The following is a 15,272-nucleotide window of genomic DNA, read 5'->3' as shown; positions in this document are numbered from 1 at the left end:
GTGCGTGCATGCATCTGCAACCTCTGCATCTGTGCGAGTGTGTCTGGCATTTTGCTGCATGTGTATGGGTACACAGTGGAAGGCGGGCGTGTCTGTACAGTAACGCGTGACCCCTGTTAACCCCTTGGCACTTGTCTTGGGAAGGGACTCCGCCTCGTCGGCTGTGTCACGAGTGAATCGGCCTGCTAGGCGCTCAGTTGTTGAGCAGCTGAACCCAGCCTAGCGGGCGTCCTCATCTGCCTGCCTTGCGCCAGCATCTTGCCTCCCCTGGCCCACTGCTGGTTTTCATCACTCTTCCCACACAGGAAGCTGCACTCCAGTCTGGATTCCGTGTTGTGTCTGAAATCTTTCCCCAGATCTTTGATGATCAAAGGAAGAGCTGTTTGCTTCCCCTAGTTCATGCCAGCTGAAGGCGCATGAATTAATATTTGACGCCACACGATATCCGCGATGTCCTCGTTTATTTATTTATTTATTTATTTATTTATTTTTTGCCTCCTCTCCCGCTCCTGGCAAACCGGACTGCCAGATGTCAGTCATTGGTTATTGAAAGCACTAATCATTCAAATAACAGATCTCCTTCACAACTCGTCCCCTCTTCTGGCACCTTCATGCCGTCAGGCCGGTCAGCGTCATAGCTGTGTATCCGTAGCTGCAGTCGCAGGTGTCCCGCACGGATTGAGCGGTTAGCGGGAGTCACAGACGTTACGTACGGAATGAGCTGTTAGCGGGACTCTTGGGCATCCCATACAGAGTGAGCGGTTAGCAGGAGTCACGGACGTCCTGTACGGAGTGAGCGGTTAGCAGGTGTCACGGACGTCCTGTACGGAGTGAGCGGTTAGCAGGTGTCATGGGCATCCCGTACAGAGTGAACTGTTAGCGGGAGTCTCAGACGTTACGTACGGAGTGAACTGTTAGCGGGAGTTACGTACGTCCCGTAGGGAGTGAGCGGTTGGTGGGAGGCGCAGACGTCCGGTAGGGAGTGGGCTAGTGTGAGAGCACAGGGGTGGGGTGGGGCGGGGCTGAGATGAGGATGCTCTCACTACTGGGAGACACCATCTTTAAGATACTGCAGGGACTCAGACTTTTCCTTCCAGATCTCTGTCATTACCTGACTGCATTAATATTTGAAACAAGTGAAGTGTGTGTGTGTGTGTGTGTGTGTGTGTGTGTGTGTGTGTGTGTGTGAGATCTGCCAAGGCAGTGCAGTTAGAGCTGTGCAGTGAATGAGTCATCACTGTCTTCTATTTGAGGAGAGAGAATGTGTGTGTGAGTGTGAGTGTTCGTGTGTGTGTGTTTTATGTGTGTATGAATCCACACTTTGGATTCTGTCTATGCCTTGATATGAGTCATCAAATGATATGTTCAAAAAAGGTTGTTTGCCTGCCTCTAATTTTATGTGAAGTTGTATGTTCGTATGTGTTATTCATACTTCATACGTTCATACGTGTAGTTCATATTTTTCAGTAATGTTTTCATTCCTGTTTGCTTATGTATATCTGTATATGTGTACCTGTGTGTGTGTGTGTGTGTGTGTGTGTGTGTGTGTGTGTGTGTGTGTGTGTGTGTGACATGGCCTTGCACAGCACTGCTGGAGGCCCCGTTTCCCTGCGCTCTGGGCTGCTGTGTGGGGCGCAGGCCCTAAGCCTCCAGCCCCTCCCACCGCGCTTACTTGTTCGTACCTGAGCTGATCGGGACGGCCAACACGGTGTTCATTGATCGTCCTGCCGTGCTGCGGAACGCATTGGCAGGCCTCGGGGCCGGCCAGCGCTGGATCGGGTTCCAGCCGAACAGAATGCCAGCAGCGGCAGGACACGCCAAAGTGGGGTGTGTGTGTGTGTGTGTGGTGTGTGTGTGTGTGTGTGTGTCTAGGACCAGTCAGGGAAGGTGTTGGACATCCCGTCTCCACAGAAACAGGTGGCTGTTGCAGGAGCCAGGCTACCATGCGGCCTGTTTGGCATGTCTTCCTCCGGGGCAGTTTGCTCTGAACTAAGAGACAGACCACACACAGTCTGCACGCCACCATAAAGCCAACCCTGATCTGAAAGAAGTGAAAATTTCAATTTCTTCCGGGTTTAAAAAAAAAATGTAAAAAGTAAACAAAGTTGATGGCTTGAGCGCAGTTCTGCAAGTGATCTCCTCAGCGTGTGGGGCGGGCCGGACGGCGGACGAGTAGGTAATTAGTGTTCATTTCTGCTCCTCCTGCCCAAGCTGGGGCAGCGTTGGTAGCCTTTGGGGGATTAGTTAAGGATCTCTGTGTTATCCAGAGGCGGCGAGCTCCCGTGCTGACCACGTCTGACACACTTTTTTTTAGTCTCCCAAGTGCGTTTGTTTACCGGCCCCTCCTCGCTGGTGGATCCCACCAGACCCCCTCAGGAGCAGGCCTGCCTCCCCCAGGAGAGCTGCCTTTAATTGGGTTACGTCTGACTGAGGGAGAGGGGGAGGGAAGGAGGGAGGGATGGAGAGAGAGACAGAAAGAGAGAAAGAGGCGGTAGGCCTAGATCCATTTCAGGAACAAAAAGTAAGCCCTACTCTCATTTTCACATCGCATCTTAATACTCAGCAAATCGGCACGGTGCAGCTAAGCGGAGTCTTGTTTTGGACCAGACGAGAAGAAGAAGTTCAGTACAAACTCAAAGTTAGTGAGTTAAGAAGCCTCGTGGAATTGGAGCCTGTTTACTTTAGTGCACCAGCTAAAGTTCACTAAGCTTTCAGGAAGCTTTCAGTTTCATTAGAACAGTCATACACACCCTGTGCATGTGTGTGCGTGCCTGCGTGCGTGCGTGCGTGCGTGCCTGCGTGCGTGCCTGCGTGCGTGCGTGCGTGCGTGCCTGCCTGCCTGCGTGCGTGCGTGCGTGCCTGCCTGCCTGCGTGCGTGCGTGCGTGCCTGCCTGCGTGCGTGCCTGCGTGCTTGTCTGCGTGCGTGCTTGCCTGCGTGCGTGCGTGCTTGCCTGCGTGCGTGCGTGCCTGCGTGCGTGCGTGCCTGCGTGCGTGCGTGCCTGCGTGCGTGTGCATATGTACATATATAGGCATAAGCGCATATGCATGTGAGCAGTCATCAAAGCACTCAAGTCCTTGACCTTAACACCTTTAGTTCATTAATGAAAGAAGAGAAAGGAGGAAAACCGTGTTGGAAGAGGAGCGGCGCCCTCTTCCCTCCGCCCTCCACCGCCTCAATATAAGCACTGCTAACGTCAGAACAGTCCGAAAGGTAGATGTCCCTATAAATAAAAGCGGGTACAGCCAGTCAAGCCAAGAGACAAGAACACGGCTGGGGGGGTAGTGCGTACTCCTCAGCCCAGTTCTTTGCTCGCCCTACATTGTAGTTATCTCTCTCTCTCTCTCTCTCACACACACACACACACATCCGTCTAGCCCAAAAGCTTTTGGCTTGTTTTTTGTTTTTTGTTTTCTTTTTTATGGAAAGTGCCGTCTAGGGAATTTTAGCTTGTAAAAATACCCCTCATCTTGGGGATGGACCGTCAAGACGGTGGGCCGGGCTGGTCGGCGTTACGACGCTCTCAAGAGCAACAGGTGGATTGTCCAGGTTGGGAGGGTGTAGTGACACTGGAGGCAGATCTGAGGAACATCTAATGAATGTTTGCGATAAAGAAGTGGGGGGGGGACACCGAAAACTGATCAGAGAGCAGCAGTATGTGCTGATCCCCCGCCAGGGTCAATGTATGGTCTCCTACACACCTGCCACACCTGCTAATCCATCCTGCTGGTGTAGTGCTTACAGTGGAGTACTATACTCACAGTGTAGTGTCCGTAACAGCTTTCACCCTACAGTACCAGAGCTGGACTGTAAGTAGAAGCAATACCTTAATAAAACGACATTACTTCTCAACACACAACCTGTATGAAGTTTTATATCACAGATTCAATTGAACAGACACACACACGCACAGAGTAGTAGAGTACATATGCATCTGCTCTGTTGCTTTAAACAAGGGAGCTTTATTTTTTTTAATGGACAGGCACTTGACAGTCACACCCTTTGATCCGAGGTGGTCCTCGAGTCCAGTCCGTTCTGACTGCGAAGCAGGACGTCGTGAGTGGTGACTGACTGTCATTTCTAAGAATACTGGCACACAGAGAGTTGATTCCTGTGATCTGAGGGCAACTATTCACAGTTCCTAACAAAACAAATCCACACAGAACAGGACAGTCAGGCGGTTCGGACCTAGAAGGAGGCAGAGGTCGGCCCTGCTGATCTCACTGGCAGGCTCTGAGCAGCTCTGCCCTGTAGGGGGCGCCGGAGCTTCTGAGTGGAGTCCTACCAATTTATACACAGCTCTAATGCTAATGTTTGCTTACCTGTGGATTTTAGTAAAACATCTCCATTAATATTCATTAATTCTGGCCTCTCTAATGTGAAATGGGTGAACAGACACTGTTTTCATTTGGAAATTAAACCTAATAATGAAGAAATTGAATTAAATTATTTTCCTCTTACTAATTTTGCTTAATGGGTGATTTACCGTTAAGTAACTTGTGCCATTAACACACAGTGCTTTTAGCCTCAAAAAAACTGTATATTCTTTGTTGTAAAAAAAAAAAAAAAAAAAAAGTATATTCTACCCTGTGCTTCTATTATTATTGTTAATTTACATGCAAAGCCCTCTAATAAATTGTTCAGACTTTTTGAGGGTTTAAGTACAAAGATGAAAATCCTTTTTTGGGGGGTGGGGAAGGTGGGTTCGGCGGGGGCCGCATGTGAAACGTTGACCCCTGTGTTTGCTTGGGCAACATTGCTGACGCAGAGGCATGCAGCACTGACCCGACTGATGACGCCTTAGATCACAAACCGTGTGTGTGCGCGCGCGTGTGTGTGTGTGAGAATGTGTGCGTTTGTGCGTGCGCGTGCGCGAGCGCGAGAGTGTGTGCGAGTGTGTGTGTGTGAGAGTGTGTGAGTGTGTGTGTGAGAGATCTGCAGACTCCCTGTTCCCTGGCGTTGGGTAAGGTTTGGTGGTGGTGTTGGAGCCTGGTTCTGTCCTCCTGCCTCCTGAAAGCACTGCTCTTGATTGGCTTCCGTTTATTTGCATAACACAGAGTCTGCCCTCCTCTCCTTCCCTTTCTGCCTCTCCCGCTCACCCCCTCCCCCAGTCTAGCTCCCTTTATACACACACACACACACACACGCACACGCACACGCACACACACACGCACACGCACACACTCAGACCAACTCACACACATCTATTTCTCTCTCTCCCCCTCTCCCCCTCCCTCTCTCCTTCTCTCCAGGCGAGCTCTCAGCTCCTGCCTCTATTTATATCGTTGCCCCGCCCCTCCCCTGTCGCTCGGTAGCTATTTCAGGTCCCTGAAGCAGCCCAGTCTGTTTGTAAACTCCACAGCTCCACTCCACCGCTCTCTCCGTCTCTCTCTGTCTCTCTCTCTCTCTCTCTCTCTCTCTCTCTCTCCTTCTCTCCCTCTCCCTCTGGCGCTCGGCAGGGGAGGGTGTGGGCGTTCGCAACAAAACAGTCCAAACTCCGTTGATGCGGAGGCTAGGGCTGGCTGGGCTTGGGGGAGGGCGTGCGCGCGACGTTTGCGGGAGCTGAGCTGACCACTCGCCCATCGTTGGCCAGACCCTCCGCGCGCCTCCCCGTTTCCCAGTGAGCTACTTTCCGCTTCGCCATCCTCGCGCTCTCTCTCTTTCTCTTTCTCTCTCCGTCTCTCCTTCACCGTTTCTCTCTGTGTCTCTCTCAGCCTCAGTGGCTTTTCTCCTCTCCGTCTCTCTCTCTCTCTGTGTGTCTGTGTCACGCTCTTTCTCTCTCATCTCTTGCACTCCCTCTCTCATCCCTTTGCTCACACACTCTCCCCACCTCGCTCTCATTCTCTCTGTACCCCCACCACCTCTCTCTCTCTCTCTCTCTCTCTCTCTCTCTCTGCCGCTCCAATCTCATTCGCCGCCGTTCCCACTCTGTGTCTCACTGTCAGAAACGCTCTCAGTCAAACTCCGGAGTTACCGCAGACACAACTCCAGACCGCTGCCGGATCCGGGCTTCCTCCGACTGTTTGGACTTCACGGGACACAAAGAGACGATCTCTCGGCTCCTCTAATTGAGTGACTCCCTTCCGTTCACACCCAACGCCGCACGCTGACCTTTGGACAAGTGAGTGGCGGGAGCGGTCTTCCCCCCCAGCCGTAGCTGCTCCGAGACTCCTCCGCGGGCTTCAGCGCGCCTGCCAGCGACATTTCCGCGGGAGCATGGGACTAAGCCCCAGAGCCAGCAGCCGTCCGTGTCGCCGGCACGCCGATAATTAACGGGGAGGGGGGGGGGGCGGGGGGGAGAACTACGCGCGGCAGAGTGTCGACGGGCGGAGCGGCCCATTCCCATGCTGATCGGTGCACCGGGGGTCGTGCAAGGCACCCCTCCGTGCACGAGGAGCTGTGCGCAGGGCTACTGGCATGCTCTTGAGACCCACCGTCCCGGGGCTGTGCGCGATGTTGCAGACCATCTATGAGACGGAGTCGTGTTTCCCGGCAGACGGCGCCGGCGGCCGAGAGCAGCCCGTGGAGCTGCTGGCCCAGCCGCACGCCGCCAACGTGCCCAGCACCGGTGAGCACAAGAGGGAGTGTGTGGGAGTGTGTGGGAGGGTGTGTGTTTTACTGCTGCTGACGGGGTCGTGTGTGTGTGTGTGTGTGTGTGTGTGTGTGTGTGTGTGTGTGTGTGTGTGTGTGTGTGTGTGTGTGTGTGTGTGTGTGTGTGAGTGTGTGTGAGTGTGTGTGTGTGTGTGTGAGAGAGAGTAACAGACAGGAAACAGCATGAGGAGCGGAAATTAAGAGATGGGGGAAAGAGAGTGACAGAGTAATGAGAGAGAGAGTTTGTATGTGAGAAGAGAAAGAAAGAGAGATGCATAACGCTTGTGTCCTGAGTGTGTGCGCTGAGACTTTGAAGTTGGAGGGGGATGTTGATATTTGTGTCATTCTAAAAACATTTGTTGTGTTGTGGCTGCATGCTGATTCTGTTATGGCTGGCCAGGGCTGTGTTTGGACAGGCGTACCAGGCTGTGGCGTGCATGCTACAGCACCCGCGGCTGCCCAGCAGGTTTTGATCTGTGTCCACGCGTCCAGGGCTCGTCCAGCGACAGTCCAGGCATTTTCCTGCTGAGCGTAGTGTGTGCAGCGTTTAGCTAGCCGGCAGCCCTCTGGCTGTGCAAGGGTTAACCCGGCGGACGAGCCTCCTGCTGTTCTGCACCTGTGATTCCGTCTTATCCTCTGGGAGGCGAACATGCTGTGTCTGCTGAGTCCTGGGAGACGTGCGGCATGTCCTCGTCCCTCGGCGGCCCTGCCCCAGTTTGCCAAGTCAACAGCGCGTGGGACGCTAAAACCCCCCACCACACGCGCGCACACGCGCGTGCCTCAGCTGTGGCCGTCTGACACCTGTTCAAACAGCGGCAGCCGTGCCCTCTGTGCCGCCAGCTGTTTGCTCTCGCCACTGATCTGTGGCCAGCCTTTCAGGGCTGTGGCTGGCGACCGTGGCTAGGATGACCAGGGCACGGCTGGTCTGAAGGCAGTGAGGAGCTCCCCCGCCCCCGCCTTTGAGCCACGACGGGCCAGCGGTGGGTCAGTCTGTCAGTCACAGATGTGATGGCGGAGGCGTTTGTAAAAGTCATTGTGGCTTTGGCCTTTGTAGATGGAGGGGCAGCCAGTAACTGTAATGACTCATGCATGGAGTATCGCGCTCGCCCGGCAGTTCTTCTGTTTGAGGTTCTACCCCCCACTCTCAGCTTTCACAAAGTCATAAAGAATGCGATGTGCTCAACGGAACGGGCTTTACGAGAAGCTGCCTCACAGTGGGCCCTGTTCCTCAGCAGGACCCGGGACGTGTAGGTCATTTATTTCCCATGAGGAGGTGTGAACCCCACGCCAGACTTCCTGCGCCTGATGGAGATCTGTCAGAGGAGAGGTGTCTGCGTGTTCCTCACCGCGCACAAGGGTCATAGAAGCTTCCTGCGTCCTGCCACACAACCTGTCGTGGTTTCTTTTCTGAAACGTTTCTAAGGTGGGGTTGTGCGGCGAAGACTGCTCTGTGACCGAGACCATGTGGCTCTATGGCTGGGATCACACTCCACGACGCAGGCCCCTCTCTCTACCCGAGCAGTCCTGGGCCGTGTAGTGCGCACTGCTGCCCCGTACCTGCAGCAGCCTGGAGGAAACGCGACCTTCAGACGTTCACAATGTGGTAACCGTCCCATTGGTTCACCCGGGCCACTGTTACATAAGAGGGCGATCAGAGTAAACTAACCCCCCCACCGCCATCATTACTACACCTGCGCTGACGTCTGTGTCTGTGTGTGTGTTCGGAGGCTGGGTTTGTTTTGGAGGCAGCTGTTTCTCACTGCTGCAGTATGAGGCCCCATTAGATGCCTGACATTTTGTAGGAAAGATTTTCTTAATGCAGGAGTGGAACAGATGGACTTGTGCTTCTCAGGACAGGATCCAGCTTTAAAATAAAACAAAATAAACACTTGTTCCAGATCAGCAGAAAAGCAGAGTGAACAGCTGCTGAAAGTGAGATTTGCATTTATAATATTACAGACTTTATAATCCAGGGTCCAGTGCCGCTCGGTTCAGGCTACTCATTGTGAGGTGCAAAAGCCAAGTCTGATTTAGAAACATCGCTCATGGTTTGTGCAATCTACTCTCTAGTTGTGCGCGTGTGCGTTCACGCATGTTTCGACAAATGTTAGAGGTGATAAATAGGCTGCCTGAGCTCTGGGAGGTTTTAATTAATCAAACCTTGGTTATGTAACAGAGAAGCCCCGGTGACAGATCCCTGTGAATTGTTATGGTTTGGGAGCTGCCATGGCTGCCTGGTTGTTTACCTCGCACTGCTCTCCAAATTCAGACAGATCTGCTACTTGTTTTATTTAGATGATTGCAAAAATCAAAGAAGCAATTAAAACATAGCCTATAAATAATAAATCAGTTAATGAGTTTTAAAACACACCCATATTTTTTAGGACAAACGAACAAGCATACTGCAGAAGCTACTTGCTGTGTTGATAGAGCTGCATGATATCACCAAAATCTCATACCATGATATTGGTCATTTCATATCCAGATAATGCTCCATATTGCAATACGGCACATTTACTGTCAATTTAAGGAATAAACAGTTTATAAAATGAAGACACATGGAAAGACACAGGTTTATTTCTTATTTCACTGAATTATATATTCGACAAATAAAATGTCCTTACTCATATTTTTTTTATTAAGAACTTGTGCAGATTATGCTTTACGCATATAATAAATATTCAATATTAATGTATGAATTATAAAAAGGAAATAGAAAAAATATAGTAAAAAACTTCAATTATAGTTGCAAACAAAATAAACATAGATCTAACAGTTTTATATATTCTTATATATGTACAAGCATAATATGAAATGAGCCGTTTTGCTGTCATCACACAATATGTCTAATATGTATGTCACATAGCCCAAATGTTTGTGAGATTTAGTGCATAGTGTTGATTTTTGACATCTGCTCAATATGTTTTACATTGTCTTAAGTGTGTAACTGCTGGTCATTTTGATTTCATAAAGGCTGAAAACACGCCATCCCCATTTCAGGTCTTGAGCTCACATAGCGCCATTTCTTTCACATAACTTTCTTTGTAATGTTAGAATGTGACGCACTTTTCTGAGCTGGTTGCCCACACGCACAGCGCCACATTTTTGCGCACAGATTCACCAGGTGACGCAGCAGTGATGTCAGAAGGTTTTCTCTTCCCCCCCCCACTGAACGAGACACAGTTGGTCCTGCGCTGAGGCTGTATGTGATCGCAGCGCTGTCAGGTACGCACTGCCTAAATCATGCCTCCAGCAGGAGGCTTTGTCCACAGCTGCGCGCGCGCGTATAAAAGTCTGTCTGTGTATGTGGTGCGAGAGAGAGAGAGAGAGATGGATAGATGGGTGAAGGTGTACCCTATGATAATGTATGCTAATATTCCACGCATCCTCGTCCCCGTCCCACTGTGGCGTTGGACTGCGCCTCCCTCCCCACTCACTCCGGCATCATCGCGCCGGTCTTGCGCTGCCGTTCAGCGTGCTGGTGCTGCGCTTGGTTCTGTTGGTTTGGGCCTGTCCAGCCGCAGCCAGTGCTTTGTGTATGTGGAGCCATGTGACTGCGGTGTGTGTGTGTGTGTGTGTGTGTGTGTAGGGCGCTTTCAGCTGGGCCAGTGTGGGAGGTGTGTGGTTGTGCTCTCCTTCTCCAGTTGGGCTGCTTGTACGACGCAGACGATTTAAATGTCGCTGCCCCGCTCCTGCCTTCGCTGGCTGACCCGTGGAGCCCCGTCCCTCCCCACCACATCCTCATGGTTCTGTTACAACACGTCCTCCGGCATGTTGTGCCTGTTCGCTAGGCCCCTGCCCGGACCCCAGTATAGTATATCATGCTGAGTATGAACAGGTAGGGCCAAGGTCTTCCTCTCTGCTCTGCCCATCTGAAATAATTAGACTTTACAGCAGGTATTTACAATATTACTGCTGCACTGATGTATATTTTTATTAAGAGGGCGTGCATTAACATAGGAACTGTGAAATCCAGTGCGGGGTCACCGTGAACCAAAATCCTCACACAGGAAACCGCCCCTTCAGCTGCTGTTGCCCTACACACATGCTAAGAATATGTCTGCATCTCATCTTCATATGATCCATTATTAGGTGTGAGTAGTGTATCGTCCTATTATGGGTGTCCGAGATATTTCTGGAGGCTGGCGTGTTATTATAGAAAGGCACTCGGGACGATATAGAGGTGAGGGGTTGAGACCGCGGGTTTCAGGTCCCCTGGAGATACGGGCCGTCCTTGAACCCCGCAAGCACCGACTGCATCCGGCGACCTGACACAGGCGGATGCAGTCTTTCACCGTGTTCTGCCAAAGTAATAGGCTTCCCGTCACAGTCCGACCGTGCGTGGATGTGCACGGCACGACCCCAGCACCTCTCCGGCCGAGGGCACCCGGCCTGGCGTTCCCCGTGGTGACGGCGAAAGCGCCGCGTTAAGTTGCAGCTTCGCATCTCCGTGTTTACGAGCAGCGGCGTTCCGGACGCCGAGCAGACAGAACGGCACGGAGCTTCGCGCGTTCTCCCGAGCGCATGCCGCGCAGCCTAGCCCTTCGTCACGGCCGTTTGGTCGCAGAAACCGCTTCTTCTCTTTGGACAGAGAGAGGACAAAGACGTCACCCCTTGAATTCGTGTCGTGCGCGCGGTGCAGCTGGATGAAGATGCGCGCGCGCGCGCGCGAGGACAGCGTTTCTCCGGCCTCGGTGTAGCTGCGCGTGGGCTGCGTGAACAAGCACCTGCCTACGCTGCGTGTGACAACGCTGCTCATCACTGGGGGACGTGAGGTCGCTCCAGCTCCGGGCACCATGCCGGTGAAGGAGCTCCTCGCCCAATGGGTGACAACTATCGCGGAGCCACCAGCGCGATCTCGCTATAATGCCAGTTAGCATCAGCTTCGTGTGTGCCTGCGTGTGTGTCGAGCGAAACTGGTGTCAGGGCTAGCGTGCTTTGTTCTAACCCCCATCTCTCAAGTCACCCTCGGTGCGCTCGAGTAAGCGCTGAGTCGTCAGCTCCTGAATTACGAGAGAAAGAGGTTGATTAATGCCTGATTTAACCTCCGAGAAATCCGTAGTTTGTGAAGGGACGGTATAGTGACTGGCCTGGGCCAGGGACTCTTAACTGGCCCGTAACTTGGCCTGGGAGGCTTCAAAACTTTACAGTTCCCATTTGTTCTCTGGTTTTGTGGTTAATGAACATCTGATCATTGCTTGTTTAACAGTCACATTAACTTTGAGCACTATGAGTAGCTGTTGGTTTTATGGCATTACTGGATGGTGAGTGTTTTAAAGTTATTAAATTGCTGTTGTTTTCTAGGACATTAGCATACCGCCTTCCTGGAAGAGCTCCGTCTTAATTACTTCAGCGATCTAAAACTGTTGCTCCAAGTCCAAAAGCTCTTATAAGCTTAATGTTAAAAAAGAAATCTAATTATATAACGCGAGCGGGGGGGAAAAAACCGCTCCCTCTTTCAGGTTGCAATGTGCGCGGATCGGACCCCCTCCCTGCCTGCGCTTTCTGTAGCGCGGTGTGAGCTGAATTCCGCGCCACACATCGAAGTTTACCCAGAAAACAACATTCCACTCGTGCAAGCGTTTGACGTCAATGCCGGTGCATTTATAGAACACGTAAACAGTGGACCGCTCTTAGCCTGCTACTTAGCCATGACATTTCATCGTCTCAGTGTTTATGCTCCGCAATCGGCTTCTCCTTAACCCCCCCCCCCCCAGCGAGCTGAAGCCCGGAGAGAACGCGCTCGGCTCGCGCGTGGTGAATGGGACACTGTTCCTCGGGGAAGGGGAGGGAGGGGGAAGATGGGACATGGATTTTTACCATCCGCGAGCAGTTCCACGGGTCACGTAGGGAGGAAAGCGGAGCTGGACATCAGTGGGACGCCCTGACGGTGGTGGACATCCTGTCCTGCTCCTTTCAGCACGAAGTCGGGGAGACTTCAAAGGTGCAACTTCCCTGAGCTAAATGGCAGACGCGTTTGTCACTTTGCTATGAATTCGTCAAATTACAATTATAGGGTGCACAAAATGGGCCGAATATTGAAAACGAAGACGTTAATATTTTAATAAAGATGGGCTCCCATGGTCATACGCTGTCATCTCTGAGGGTGTGGGGTTCTAACAGCGCCGTGCAGTGTAAGACGTCCTACAGACTTCACTGGACGAAAGTCCTTCCTGAGTGTCGCTGATCTGTGTGAATATGGAAACAGGAGTAAGGTGAATGTGAGTGATTAGGCCATCACTCCACCAAAGGTCCCGAGGTGGCAGCGGTGCCCACAGCAGTGTCCAGGAGCTCTCTGTGCGAGGAGGAGAACTCGCACAATGATTCTGTGGGAGTTTAGGACTGAATGAAATGTGTACTCTAACCAAACCGTTCAGATTTTTGCTGTTTGTAATGGGTGTTTTTATTAATTTCCCCACTGATGTCCGTTGAGGTCGAGTAGCCCAGACCTCAGGGGTCCGCAGGCTAACGGCGCCTTCTGCTCCTCCCCGGTCACCGTGCTCCGGGTCTCCGACCATGCACCTGAGAGGAGGCGGCGCTTCCTGAGTCTCATAAATCACGTTGCCTATTTACAACCGCTCTCTTATTAACCAGAAACGCCTCTCCTGTGTCTACAGAACACCCGGCGCTCCTGTGCTGGCCTGTTTGTTTGTTTGTTTGTCTTTTTTTCTTTCTTTTTTTGTGTCTGATCTCCCTTGGCACCATTTCCCCAGAACCGATGACTGGATCAGACCAGCTTGTGATTGGGCGCTCGCTCTCCCTCTCTCTCTCTCTCTATCTTGCGCTTTCTCTCTTCCCCTCTCTCTCTCTCACCCTTTCTTTACCTTGCACACCTCCCTCTCTGTCGTTACCTGTCTCTTGTCTCTGTCTTGCCCCCCCACTACCTCTCTCCTGCGCGCAGCTAACAAGGAAAGGACGCAGAACAGATTTGACAGGGCAGCCTACCGCACGTTGCTGTGTGCTATTTCTGGAAAGCAATATTCATGCCCCTCTCTCTCTCTCAGAAGCGGACTCGGTGTAGCGGCGCTAGAGAAAATAACCATGACGTAAGCTTGGCTTTCTGCAAAACAGCCTTTAAAAAAGGCAGGGAGGGGGCGGTTGTTGGGGGGGGGGGTATGGGGGGTGTGAGGGGTTGTTCAGGGCCGAGAGGAGGGCTGGAAAACTGCAGTAATGAAGGATGTGTCCTGAGAGACAGCAGCAGAGCTGTGCTGGTTCCTATAGCCTCTTTGGTCCACGGGGCCGCGGCTCACTGGTCTTCACGTCTCCGCGTACAGAGGCAGGTAGCAAGACGAACCCTGTCCATTAACGGCCTGTAAGCCCCGGTCATAGGAGCAATGACTTATGACGCGGGATGACTGAAAACAGGCCTGTTTAGTTTCTCAGATTGCACGTCGTCTTTTCAACATTGTGCAGTTTAGTGCTTCCATGTTTGAAGTTTTTTCACATTTTTTTTTTTGTGCTTCCAGGATAATGCAGCACACAGTCTCACCTCAGTCTGACTGCGCTCGCAGAGGTCTAAATATTTGCTCGCACGGTGATTTATCGCCGGACCAGACCTTGTCGTCTTCTGCTTTGTTTCTGTGCCGGGGGAAGCGTTTCCCATAATTCACAGCGCCGTCCAGAAGCATAACGAGTGAGCGCCGTGCCGAGCTCCACAGGGAGAGCGCCTTCATTTATTAATGATGTCCTTGAGGTCCCACCTCTTCTTCCTCAGCCTGTCTGTCTGTCTCTCTCTCTCTCTCTCTCTCTCCTATTTCTCCCTATTGCTCTCTACCTGTATTTTTCTGTCACACACAGTCTCTCTATCACAGTCTCTCTCACCACCCACTATTACTCCTTAGCTCTCTTTCTCTCTTGGTATGTCTTTCTTTCTGCATTTCTCTCTCTCTCTCTCTGTCTCTGCTCACACCATCCATCCCTCCAGCCGGGTGTCTAAACCAAGCCCCTGCTGCCAAAAATAAAAGACTGTATGCGTGTGTGTGTATGTGTGTGTGTGTGTGTGGTGTGGGGGTGGTGAACGATGCCAGCAAACTGTGTCATTCGTGTTGCTGCTTTCTCCTTTGACTGAGCCCAGAACCAGAAGCGGAGGCCCCAGGGAGGTGGGGGGGAGGGACCCACGGGGTGCGCGACAGGAGAGAGGAGCGGAGGAGACTGCAGCTAGTTTAGGGACGCGCTCCCCAAGGAGGCCTCTGATGGATAACTGTGTAGTGCAATCTACAGCTGAAAAATGAACACAGACACGTTCCCGTCCTCGCGGAAACGTTCCCAACCTCACGGAAACCGCCCGTTTTGGTGGCTGCTGTTCTGCACAGGAATCTGTTGGCCTGCCTCCCGTCGTCTCTGGCTAGCTGGCGGACTCTCCTCTGTGCTCTGCTCATCTTTGGTGCTTGGCTAACTGACTTGTTCTTGGCTCTTAAGGAGCTCCATTTGAATTTTCCGTGCGCGCCCACGCTGATTTCTCTCTGCTTTTACCTCTTTGTGATCTCATCGTTTGGCGTGCGCTCCTGATCTTCTATTTGACGCTATATATAACCGCGTAAGGGCACCGCAGTCGACACGAGGGCTTACTGTGGTCGACGGCCGGCGTCGCCACAGATCTTCGCTGGTCTAGCCATAGTCTGCGCTTCTGGCGTGTGTCACACCATTTCCGGCTGGGACTGGGCCGTTCGAGGACGGCCACGCG

At 52.2% G+C, this 15,272-nt stretch overlaps 1 protein-coding gene across 6 annotated transcripts in view; it reads left to right on the top strand.

The window, feature by feature from the left end:
• hdac5 (histone deacetylase 5) overlaps positions 1–15,272 on the top strand; it is a 62,968-nt gene that overhangs the window by 14,623 nt on the left and 33,073 nt on the right. For 2 of the 6 annotated variants that reach the window (XM_035525006.2, XM_081716533.1), the window contains exon 1: positions 6,318–6,566. The exons of the other annotated variants lie outside the window; for them this stretch is intronic. In XM_035525006.2, coding sequence (XP_035380899.2) covers positions 6,416–6,566 — 151 coding nt within the window. In that variant the 5' untranslated portion in view covers positions 6,318–6,415. Of the gene's footprint in view, positions 1–6,317; positions 6,567–15,272 lie in introns of those variants that run through there. 6 annotated transcript variants of the gene reach the window in all.

This window comes from Electrophorus electricus, chromosome 6 (genome assembly GCF_041902795.1).
Source record: "Electrophorus electricus isolate QZ-2024a chromosome 6, ASM4190279v1, whole genome shotgun sequence".
Taxonomy (NCBI): domain Eukaryota; kingdom Metazoa; phylum Chordata; class Actinopteri; order Gymnotiformes; family Gymnotidae; genus Electrophorus; species Electrophorus electricus.
This window is presented reverse-complemented; position numbering and strand designations above follow the sequence as displayed.